Source organism: Agelaius phoeniceus, chromosome 10 (genome assembly GCF_051311805.1).
Source record: "Agelaius phoeniceus isolate bAgePho1 chromosome 10, bAgePho1.hap1, whole genome shotgun sequence".
NCBI classification, from domain to species: Eukaryota; Metazoa; Chordata; class Aves; order Passeriformes; family Icteridae; genus Agelaius; species Agelaius phoeniceus.
In genome coordinates, this window is record NC_135274.1 from 15,128,339 (window position 1) to 15,140,787 (window position 12,449).

Consider the following 12,449-nt stretch of genomic DNA (forward strand, 5'->3'; position numbering starts at 1 on the left):
GGAGGCAGCACTTACTCAGCTCTCTGTGGCTGCATCCTCCCTTTGCTCATTTGCCTCCTGGCCATGGTGCCTGTTGCTGCCGGGGTGCTGGCAAGACCCCTTCTGGTCAGGCTCTCCTGGGACCCCCAGAGAAGGCAGTGGGCAGGGCACAGACCCCAGGACCTGCCTCTGCTGCTGAGATAGGCATCCATTTCTTCCCAGGGGAGAAAAGGCAGGAGCAGGCTGCAGGGCAAACATGGTCTTGGCCATGTTCAGAAGTCATCACTAACACTCAGCTTTGATGAGCTGCTGTAAATGAACATTCCTGCCAGTAGCTGCCTAGGCCTGGCTCTCTGCTTGCACTGGTCTCATCTTCCAGCAGAAGAGATGATGTTTTCACACCAAAGTGGACTAGTTTCAGACAGTCATATTGCTGTTCCTGGAGCTGAAGTTAAAATCCCTGTGGCAGACAGAGGGGAATGAGGCTTCCCTATGCCCAAAACAAGGTGCTGGGTAAATATCATATTCCTACCTGCTGCCCCTGCTGGCTGGTTCAATGTCCCTGTGGAATTGTTTTAAGCAGCAGAATGAGAGTTACTGGTAGGAAATGCGGGCAGCTGCATTCACACTTGACTCTATTGTTTCACAAGTATTAGCAGGGAGATTGAAAATGTAATTATGATAATTAAGCTAAATTGCAATCTTCCTACAGGAGCTACCAAATTATTTATATCAACTTTTTATCCTAATTCCCTTAACCGTTCCCTGCCCAGTGGAGGAGGAACCCTTACTGCTCTGGGTTGCCTGCACTGTGTTCCAGTGCAGGCAATCCTCAATGGCATTTGTGAAACAGCAGCAAGTGGCAGTTGTTACTCAGCAGGAAATTGGGATGGGAAAAGAGCTTATGAGAAACAGTGGTGCTGAGGGCAGAGCACTTTGGGGGCAAAGAGCCACAATAAGAGGGGAGAGCCAGAGGGAAGTGTGCAGGATTGGGAAAGGCAGTGCTCAGCTGCAGTTAGGGCTGGCTGGAAGGAGCAGAGCAATGCTGGGCAGATGGATTTAGGCACTGCTTCTCCTGTCCCTTGGGGCTGAGAGTGTACCTCCCACTGTGATCTTTGGACCTGAAGTGAGCACAGACCCCAGTGTGGCAAGATTCAAGGGCCATGGCGTGGCCAGGCTAGCCTGGTGCAGAGCCTGGCTCTGCACACAGAGCCAGCAGCAGCAGCTTTGGTGCTGCTGCTCTGCCACTCCCTCCAGGAACACTGTCAGCTCTAATTAATGTCGCAGTTCAGCTTGTTCATGCATCCGAGCAGACCTCGTGCAGCTTCACAGTGCTGTGGGAGGAGTGATGAATCCCATCCCAGAGCCTTTTCCTTGTGTCCCTGTGTTTTCCCCCTGCTTGCCTGGGCCACAGCAGCACACTAAACATGTCACCCCTCTTTGTGGGGTGGCAGCAGGACCAGCTGCAGGAGGCAGGCTGCCCAGCTGCCCTCCATTGAGGAGCAGGAGAGTAAGGGGGGAGGCAAAGCTCTTTACTGTGACCAGTTCTCCAGGGTCCTTCCCACAGAGCAGAGAACATGTGTTTGAGGACATATGCCCTATTTTGGGGCATAGGGGCAGATGATGTATACCACAGTGTGCCACCACTGGGTCCAAGACATCTGGGCAGTGGCATGAAAGCCAAGATGCCTGCAGCTAGCAGACCCTGACCTTCATCAGTCCTGGGCTGTCCTGTCCCAGACCTTGCGCAGTTCCTACCATCAAAGGGGCTTGATTTAAGCCCACAGATGGGAGCTGTGCTCTGGCTTACCAAGTCTGAGCATGCAGATCATTTCCCAGCTTGGGAAAAAGCATTCTGCAGCCTTTCTCCCACCTCCACCCCTCAACAACAGCATGGACTGCAGTGACCAGGGCTGGATCTTGGAGGGTGCTGGGCAGCTGCAGCCTGGAGCTCAGCTGCTTGCAGAGCCACCTTGTTAAGCCAAGAGCTGGATTGGGACCTTGTCCTTCATTATATAACTGTTTCTCTGAGTGTTTTCATAGCGCTCAACCCTCCCACCAGGCAGAGCCCCCACCGGCAAGGGGGAATGTCATGGTTTTCTGAATGCATGGCTTTGATTTCCTTCTGGGCTGTAGCAGAGGACAGTTCTGTTCCCCCCACCCCCTGATCATGCACCTTGCCATGCATTAACCAAAATTCAGGTCCCTACAAGGTACCAAGCAGCAAGCTGAAGGTGTCACCTTGTCTGGGGTGGGTGATGGAGATGTGGAGAGAAGCAGAACCTCAGAGGCCAGGTCAGCTCAGTTCCTCCATGGGGCTCTTTGAGCCCCGCAGATGAACCGACCTGGCCTGGCCTCTGGGACCCCACGCTGTCCCTGCGCTGCCCTGGCTGCCTGCCCTCACATTCCTGTCCTTGCACATCATCTCCTTCCAGCTGCTGAGGAAAACAGCCCCTGCTGCTACCAGCGGCTGGGGTGAGGAGGGGGAGACGCCTTCACAGCACATGAGCTCTGCGGGAGCTGGGGCTGCTGCTGACCTTGGAAATGAAGGGTTTTTTTCTTCCCAGCTCCAGGAGAAGCAGGAGGTGAGGCATAGCTGGCTGGCATTGCACCCTCCTTGCAGCACACCAGTTTTTTTCATCATCAGTGGGACCCTGCCCACCCTCACCCAAGAAAACCAGGGGCTGTGCGGTGCTGTCACCCACAATTCCTTGGACAGTTTGACAGTAGGTTGTCTGCCCTGTGCCTTCCATGCAGGCTGAAACTGGAGAGCTTTTCCCCATTGAATAATAGAGGGTTTGGTGTGATGGCCAATAATTGGGCAATGGGACAGTTGTGATGCCTTGGGAATGACTAACAGCAGTAGGACAGGTCAGCTGCTCTTCTCCAACACACCGCCAAGGAGGAAATCCTGACGCCTTCCTGCTTCTCTGAGAGTCACAGTGTGTGTGCTGAAGGTGACTTGGAACTGTCTCAGGAATCTATTTGATACTGAGTACTGCCTGTAGCCCCCAAAAGGAAGAGTTTTTCACCACTGACCTGGTGCCATTCAACAAGATTTCACATCCAGGAGTCCAAAGCAGCCCCTCAGCCAACAGTTCCCACATCGTCCCCCCTGTTCAGGAAAACTGGATGTGCCCCATACAAGGCACATCTCCAAACTAAACAGCAAATAATTCTGGACCTAAATCAGTACTACAGTCTGGGCTAAAAGTCATTTTATGATTTGGCTCATTCCACTTGACCACTGGCTAATTTTTCTGGTTGCACATGATATTTTTTCCTGTTGTGGATGAGGAAGACCTAAAGATGGGAGAAGGGCATGTTAAGGGCAGAGAAAAACAAGAAGTTGTACATGGGATCCTGCCAACACATTTGTATGGTCCCCCCTCAGGCTCATTTTCAAGAGAAAATCTATAGTACACCAGCAAACACAGAATCAATAAATAGTATTAGCAAAAAGGGCTCTTTTCCCCTTAATATCTTCATATTCTGGGGACAATCATTGTTGCCTGGAATAATAACATGCTCTATTTAGCCAAAGCACACTTGGGGAACCTCAGGCACCTGGTGCAGCACCTAAGCTGACTTGCCAAAGCATCAGCTCCACGTGTCAGGCTCAGAGCAGGATCATTGCCTTTCCTAGTGTTGTTTGTTATGGGTATTTTCTGGCCAATTCATCACACATCTAGGTCAGAGATGTGTGAAGCTCAGTGTTCAACCTTGCTGTGCTGGAAACCTCCTTGGCTGGCCCACCAGGCCTGGGCAGGGCAGTGATTTGCACTAGGGGCAGATAGCATGCCTGCCTGTCCCTGGGAAAGCAGTGGTGGCATGGGGCTGCTGGCTCTTGGGGAGCAGTTTCAGAGCCTGTGCTGCTCCTTGCACAGCCCTCTCGCCTCTGCTGCGTCAGGGGCTGATTCACCATGCCCAGCTGTAAGGCTGACCTAGTGCTGATGGATGGAGCCCAATCGACAGGGAATGTGTCTCTGCTGACAGCCCGAGCTCTGGGACACTGTCAGTGGGCAGCAGCCCTGGCACAGGGGCTGGCAGCAGCCCTGTCAGCCAGCAGAGACCATAGAACAATTTGTCCTCCACATATGGGAACCGGCCTTTCCCAAAGCCCTGATGCACCTCCCCACACCAGTCCATCAGCCAGCAGTAGGCTTTTCAGTTTTGCAAGCAGCTACTTGTTTAAAAGGAAAAAACAGCAGCAGCTCAACCTTTTACTCACATCTGTTGGAGAGAAGGTCTAGCTCTCTCCTCCTCTCCTTTTTCTAGGAAGATGTTCCTTCAAATTTGTTGTGCGGAAAATAAAATGACCTTTTTCTCCTCACATTCACTTGCTCTCATTGCAAGCCCAGGCATGCTGCTATGGGGAGGGCAGGGCAGCTAAGCCCACTTGAATAACCTCACACCAGCACTGCAGACATACATAGGACATTTTTTTCTACGGTTCTAGTACCAAAATATCCCAGGCACAAAGGGATTTGGACTCTACAGCTAACGATCTATGCAGGCCTCTAAGGAAACTGCACAGTAGCCCTGCTAATGGCTTCAAGGGGAAATGCTTCAGGCCCTAGCTGCTGCTACTGCTGCTCAGGGAATTGTGCTTTTAGCTCTGGCATGCGATAAAAACCTTTCCTCACTGCTGCAGACATGATGGCTCTTCTGGAGAGAGGAAAGGCATTGACTAAGCTCAGGCCATTAACCACCTTTAAGCACACAGGGAGGATGTAAAGCAAACACCACCGGTCATTCAACACCCAGGGTTAGTTACCTAACCCCCGTGACTCCTCTCTGCCCTCGCTGCTCCCCGGGTGCTGTACTGCTCCCTGCTCCAAGCACTGCCTGCTCCCTCTGGCCGGGGACAGAGCAGGCAGTGCCAGAGAGCTCTGGGCACAGACCTGGGGCGCTCACCTCAGCCCAGGGCACTTCTGGCAAGCCCCATCTTGGGAGAAGCACTTTGGAATAAGCTCTCCATGGTGTTTCATTTCCTCTTTGTGCCCCTTCCCTCCCTAGGAAAGGCGAAGGGAGCTTTGTCTGAGAAAAAGCAGCAAGACACAACATTTCTTTAGCAAGGTGTGTCTCTGCAGCGCCGGCCTGAGCCTCCTCAAACCCAGCAGTGGCCACCTGCTGCATCTCACAAGGCAAGAAGGTGCCTGGGCAAGAAGGCGACCGCTCTGAGGGGATTCCCCCCTCTCCCCATTACCCACTCCCATGAAAGCCACAGCACTGTGCCTTCCTCCTCTGACTAACTCATACTGAGACAATGGTCTCGCTGGTGTGGTGGCAGATTTTGCAATAGGTTTTAATGAGGTATTTACAAGTTCTGAGGCGGGCTCCTTACACAAGGAGTGTGGCCTGGCCCTGGCAGCTGGTTGGGATTTTCATTGACATTCCAGCAACTCCAGCGATTGCAGCACAGGCACAGTGGAAAACATTTAGACATCAGAAATGCCAGATTAATTATCTCTTAATTGATACCTCCACTTGGGGACAAATGAAACCGGAACATCTCTCCTGCCCTGGGAGCCTGCCACTTACAAACAGATTTACAGCTAAAAATACCGCGGCAGTCCCGTGGCTAATCAACTTCACTGCTTACCCTGAGTGAGGTTAAAAATTGTCTCAGGCTGGCACTGTGAGCAGCAAGGGACCAGCTGCAGCACCTGGATGCAGATGGCATTAACGCTGTGCAGCATCCCCAGTGCCCAGGAGAGGGGCACCTCGCCTCAGGGCAGTGCCAGGGCCCCGCAGTTGGGTTTCTCCAGGCTAGGATCAAGCCAGAGCGCCCTGACGAGAGGTTTCTCGAGACTTTTCTCACATTTTCCTGCCCATCCTTAGAGGCTAATGAGAGGAAACTTCATCCCTGTATCTTTTAAGAGTCCTTAAGTACCCAGTGTGTTTCTCTGTAGCGTAACATTTCCAGCGAGCTTGGAAATCACGTTTTATCCTTGTAACAGCTTTTTTGTGCAGTGCTCTCCTGCACCTACAACACTTCCCAAGGGATCTCTCCCCCACCCAGCTCCTAACAAGAATCCACACACAGAAGCCAAATTGCCACAGTGACCCCATTTAAGTTACCATCATCTTTATTTTCTTCACATATGTGCAAACAGAGGAGATCGCAATGGTGGTGTTCTTAAAAATAACAAAATGTATTTGCATACATTTCCCTATGTACAGGTGAACAGCCACAAGTAGTCTTCTTTTGCACAGCAAAAGATCTAGAGCATTGAGACCGGGGACAGGACCGGGGCCCAAAAAAAGGTCTAACTTAAAAACAATAATAAAAAAAAAAAAAAACCCAACTTCACAACAGTGCAAACCTCTTAGACACGACAGCACGATGGAGTGACTTTAATGGAGAAAACGGCGGGGGGGCCTCTCGGATATGAGATTTCTGACTGTAAACAAGGCGCAACACCTCCCTCCCGCTGCCCTCCCCGGGGAAAGCTATTCCAGGAATTTGGCAGATCTTCAAGGGCTGAGCCGGAGGTAAACAGCCCGCGGCCGCCTCCCCTCCTCGGGCCGCAGCGAGTTGGGGTCCGGCTCCGGCGGCCACCGGCACGGGCACGGGAGGGGCGGCCGCTCCGCGGGGTGCTCTGCGGGACGCGGAGGCACCGCGGGGAACCGGCGGGACCGCGAATTCCCCGAGGGGCCTCGGCGGGGCCGGCGGGGTCCGGTGCGCCCCGCTGGGGCCGTGCACGCCAGGAAGGGACCGTGCATTCCAGGAGAGGCCGGAAGGAACCCGCTGCGCCCCGGCGGGGCCGCTCATTCCCGGAGGGAACCCGGTGCGCCCCTGCGGCGCCGCTCACGCCCGGAAGGGACCGTGCACTCCCGGAGGGAACCCGGTGCGCCCCGCTGGGGCCGTGCACTCCCGGCAAGGACCGGGAACTCCCGGAGGGGTCAGAAGGAACTCGGTGCGCCCCTGCGGGGCCGTGCATTCCCGGAGGGAACAAGGTGCGCCCGGCGGCACCGCGCACGCCCGTACGGGCTCGAGTGCTCAGCCGGTCTCGGGGTCCCCGGGGGGCGGCTGCTCGGCGTCGCTGCCGGGCGGAGCGGCCCCGTCCGTGCCGCCGCTCTCCAGGGAGGACTCGCTGCCCGTGCTTTCCCCAGAAAGCAGGCGGCGGACGCGCAAGTCGGCGCGCAGCGAGCGCAGATCGTTGCCCAGGCTGAGCTCGCCCAGGTCGCGGAGGAGCTGGCCCAGCTCTGGGCTCTCGCCGCGGCCGGCGCTGGGGCGCAGCAGCTCGCCCTCGGGCTCGCCCAGCGCTTCCAGGATGTCTTCGCAGTCGCAGTGCATGGCCCGCTCTTCCTGCTCCTCGCCCAGTAGGTCCTCCGTGATGGAGCCCAGCTTGGGCGCGCTGCGGCTCCGCTCTACCGGCGGCTTGTAGCAGCACTGCCCGTTGAGCAGCTTGCGCAGCGGCACCAGCGGGATGCTCTGCTCGCCCACCAGCTGCTGCTGCTGGTGCCGCGCGTCGTCCCGCTTCTTCAGCCGGCGGAACTCGGCCAGTGCCGTGGCTGAAGTCTGGTAGAGCAACAGGGCCATGGCCTTCGCCTTCTCGGGCTTGGAGACCAGCACGGCGTGGCAGCGCAGCATCACCGCCTTGTGCTTCAGCTCGTGGCGGTAGATCCAGGCGAAAACACGGGGCAGGCGCGGGTCGGCCACGCAGTAGGTGACCCGGTGCAGCAGGTAGAGGTGGCCGGGCCGGCGCAGCCCCTTGTCCTCGGCGTGGGCCATGCGGATGCCCTGCGCGCTGATGGTCAGCTTCATCTTGGTGCCCTGCCGGCCCGCCTCGCTCTTGCTCCAAATCTTGCAGACGGCCAGGTCGGTGCAGCCCTCACCTTTAGACTGGATGGTGGTGGCGTTGCCCAGGTAGAGCACAGTGTACGTGGGGTCTTCGCTGGTAACGCGAAATTTCCGCCGCTTGGAGCGGAACATGCTGCCCACGCGGTGCAGGGCGCTCTCGGGACAGGCGCGGGCCAGCGAGGTGAGGGCCGAGTAGTGCACGCTCACCGCGTACCCCTTGGGCTTGCTCTGCCGCCGCGCCTCGCCCGCCGCCAGCTCCACCTTGCTCCGCTTCCAGGGCAGCATGGCCCCGCGGAGCCGCGGCTAGGCGCCGCGCCGACGGCTCCGGGCGCGGGGGGGCATGCCACGGCGGCGGCGGCTGGGCTGCCCGCCCGCCTCACATCCTTGCGGGCGCCGGGCCGCCGCGGCCGTAGATATAGGCGGGCGCCGCGCTCCGCGGGCGCGGAGAGGGGAGGCCCCGCGCACCGAGGGCGGAGCGCCCGCTGCCCGGGCCCGCCGAGCCGGCGGCTCGCTGCTCGCCGCCCGCCCGCCGCCGCCGCTCTGCGCCGCCCGCCGCGGCGCCCCGGCCCCGGCCCCGGCCCCAGCCCCAGCCCCGGCCCCGCCGCGCCGCGGGGCGGGCACGGGGCGGGCACGGGGCGGTGCCAGCCCGGCCGGACGGCCCCTGTCCCCTCCCTGCTCGCAGCGCAGCGCGGCCTCCAGCGGGGGACGGCCGCCGGTGCCGCCGCGCGAGCGGGAGAGCGGGACCCCCGTGCGCCCCGTCCCGCCCCACAGCCCTCGCCACGGCCACGTGCGGAGGGTGGGCGCCACAGCGCTCTCCGGCAGCTTTCGTCAGCACGGGAGAATGGAGAGGGCACCGCGGGGGATCGTCTGCCCCAAATCCCCTTAAACTGATAAAAATCCCAAGGCCACTGCCGGACCCCAGGCTCTGGGAGATCTTACGGCCCCAGCCCCAGCTATCTGCACGGCCAGGGTGTGCCATGGACAAATTCCCCTCTTGCAACATGATCTTTCCTTCGGTTTGGTTAGTCCGGCTCTGAGACCTGAAGGGCCTGCAGCAAATACTAGTTATTATGTATGAGTAATCCTTTGCTCTTTATTTGTATGCAGCAGCTGAAGAACAAGAAGCTGTCTTGTAATTTCTTGTTGGGGTTGCTGCGTATACTCACAGACATAATGAGAAAGTTGGTCTCTGTGTTGTTATATAGCTTCTTGTGTCATGTGTCAGATCCTTGCCAAAAAGAATAGAAATTCCAGCATTGCGGATAATGCCACTGCATCAGGGTTTGGATAAATGCTCGACAAAAGGGTGGCAGTACTTACTCCTGGAGTAAAATATGTAAATACCTGCATAAATTATTACACAAGTAATTTCTAGAGTTTGGATCAATTAAACTGCTATGATATTGTTATTATTATTATTACTATTATTACTATTATTACATAATGCCATCTAGCAGATTATTTGGGAATTGCAAGTAACCACAGTGACCAGCATCAAACTATTAAGCCCATTCGCTTATATTTCCAAAATCCCCCTCACAGGAGGGCAGGTGAGGGGCTGAGGTCTGCCATGACTGCAGTGCCCAGCAGCAGTGCGGGTTCTCTGCTCTGAGCCCTGATGCAGGCTGGGTGTCAGGCACCCACTGGGAGCCCCCATGGTGCTGTTGGTGTGGGGGCAGGAGGGGCTGTGTGCTGTGCTGCAGCCTGTGGCAGACAGCTCCTGCCAGCCTGCAGGACCATCCCACTGCATGGCAGGGAGAGAAAGACTGATTTGTTCAGCTGATTCATCTCCAAGTAGCATTCAATGTACTTTTCTTTTGTCTTCTTTGTCTTGCAAGGTGAAAACAGAAGATGCTGCTGTGCACATATAATAAATCCAATGGCTTGAGGTGACATCTGACACCCACACATGGTGTGGCACTCCCGAAGATCTGCCTCCTCCCTCAAGGTGTCCTGCTGAACCACAGCTCCTCAGACCAACGCCTGCCATGTGCTCAGCAGCTGCCACTGCCTGAGCAGTGCCTGTGAGCTGCAGGGCTGAGAGCAGCCCCGTCTGCTCCTCAGAGATGCGTGGGCATGCCAGTCTCTCCATACGAGGGAGTTGCTTTGCCAAAACCTGCCTGCCTCCAGCTCTGGGCAGAGGAACCTGTTCTGAGCCTTTGGCTGGTGGCTCAACAGGCAGGTGTTTGCTCCAGGTGGGATGGAGCAAGCAAGGACACCCACATACAATCCTGCAGTGCTGCTTCTGGGGGGAGGTTAGAGCTGGGGGGGCTGGTGCTGGTACACAGACACTTCTGATAATGATGCCCACTGAGCTGTTTGCAGAGTCATGCTGGGTTCTGCCATCCTGATTATAGTGATCTGTGTTCAGGAACAGAGACTTCACATTTTCACAGCATGGTTCATGCAGGCTTCTGAGCCCCATGGCTCTCCAGCAGCCCTTGGGCATATTTGTCCGCAAACCTCGGTGGTGTGTAAGGTGAGGGGAGATCTGAGCCCTTTGCCCTCCTCATGGCCTCCCCAGTCCCAAGGCAGCAGCATTGCCATTTCTGCATTGCATTCTCAGGTTCTAGAGGTTTCCTTATCAGCATCTCAGAGACCCATTGGGGGCTCCAGGTTGTGGCTGGGGAGCAGCAGCACCCCAGAATACCTGCCTCTGTACCATTTGAACTGTAGCAGCAAGTAAGGTGTCTTAGGGTCACAGTCCTCGAGAATGGAATCTGTCTCGGCTCAGTTCCTCGCCATGCTTGCTTGCCAGTCTGTGTGCCAGACCATTGTAGCTTTCTTTGCTTCATTAATGGGCCCAGTCAATTCAGGACCATCTCTTTCCTGCTGTGTGGCAACTGCTTCACTTCTGGGCATGGATGATTGCCACATGCTTCAGCGGCTGATAAAGCAAGTTACAAATCATGGTGGTCTGTGACAGCAATTCCTACACAAAATGCTCTGAGTTCTGTGCTGAGCTGAGGAGAAGCCACAGCCTTTGGGTGAAGTCTGGCAGCAGGGAGCAGCCCAGTTAAGTTTGGGACACCTGCTCCATGCTTGAGGCTGTTCCTGTGGTGTTGGATGTCTGTATTTCATTGCCGGGAGGAGAAGCTGAGGCACAGTGAGAAGGGAGCCTGTCCTGTGTGGCCAGGGCGTGCTGCCTGCTTCCCAGGGAGCACGAGGCTCCCTCCTGGCCTACAAGCACCAGTGATGTGTAGGGCTTGCATGCTGGGGGCTTATCTGCATGGCGCTGTAGCCCGAGGGGAGTGCAGCAGCCTGCTCTCTGTTTATGCAATATTCCAGCAGCTGCTGAGCATCACCTGCCTTCGTGCACGAATGGAAATCCAGAGCAAGGCGTGGGAAAATCTGTAAGATACCATCTCTGCCCTGGGGCGCAGAGCCGGCAGCACAGTGAGAGCTGCACTTGGCCCCCGGCAGACCCCACTCCCTGCCACACTCCGTCCCTCTCCTGCCCTGGTCACTGCAGTCTGCACTGGAGCCCGTGGTCAGACCCCACCACGAGCCCCCAGGTTCTGGAGTGCACAGTGTCTCTGAGGCACAGACAGGCAGGCAGCTGTCCAATACCTCTGCTGGAGGGAGCTGCCAGGCTGCCCAGGCTGGCTGCTCTGTGCAGTGTGGAGAGGTGCAAGGGTCTGTCTGACCCTTCTGAAACCCTGCAGGGAGCAGCCCCACTTCAGGGATGGCTTTTGTGCCCAGCAGCTGGAGCTGATGCAGGTTGGGGAGAGTGGTGGGAAAAGGTGCTGGGGAAAGTTGATATGACAAGATCAAAATAATTCATGGGAATGTACTGATTTTGTCAGTGTATGAAAATGTGTCAGGTTTTCTCCCCCCAGGTAGCAGTAGAACTTCTTGCGTCACAGCAGCTGAAATGACACAGTCAAAATGAAACACTGCAAACCGGCATTTCAGTATGTTCCAAAACAAAGTATTTCAGAATCTCTATAACTATGCAACATGTCAAAGTTTTGACTCTTTGTTCCAAACGGGGACAAAGGAAATGCTGAACTGTCAGGTTTTTCCATGAAACGGAAAGACTGAGTGGCTCCTGAGCCTCAAAGGCCATCAGTGGTGACAGACAGGGTGCCATGGCTCCCAGACCTGCCAACGTCAAGCAGGTCTGGCCAGCAGCAAGTGCGGATGGCTGCCTGTCGCCAGGAGTGGGGACAGTGGGGGCAAGGTGGCAGGGCAGGGGACAGCATGACCTGCCCAGGGAGAAGGGCCCTTCACAGCCTTTAATGTGTGCCACATGCCACCCCTGCTGCCCTCCAGCCTCTCTGAAGGGGAGCAGCACCCCATCCTGGAGCGGGTGTGCCCTGGCAGGGCTCGGAGGCTCTGGGCTGGGAGCACAGATGATGCCGGGGCCACATGAACACTGCGGGAGATCTATGCATAGGCAGGCCTGGATCCCCCTGGGGCACCACGGGTGATGCCAGTGCTGCTCAGGGTGCCGAAGACCAGCAGTGCCCCTGGATCAGGGCTGTGCTGCTCGGCGGGGCCCTGGTGGTGTGGGCACACCTCTGCCGTGGTTGTTTTTCAGCCACCGAGAGCGGCACACCCCGCTTCCTGCACAGGCGGCCCCAGCGCTTCCTGCACTGGCTGCTATAATTAGCAGGGCAGCCAGTGTCCAACGGAGCAGAGCCCTCCCTTGGGTGTC

General features: G+C 56.7%; 1 protein-coding gene across 1 annotated transcript; it reads right to left on the minus strand.

Moving 5' to 3' along the window:
• Positions 1-6,036: 6,036 nt before the first annotated feature.
• On the minus strand, positions 6,037-8,363 carry FAM43A (family with sequence similarity 43 member A). The gene has a single exon (XM_054639293.2). The coding sequence runs from the start codon at positions 8,072-8,074 to the stop codon at positions 6,986-6,988; it is 1,089 nt and encodes a 362-aa protein (XP_054495268.1). The 5' UTR covers positions 8,075-8,363; the 3' UTR covers positions 6,037-6,985.
• Between the last annotated feature and the right edge of the window lie 4,086 nt (positions 8,364-12,449).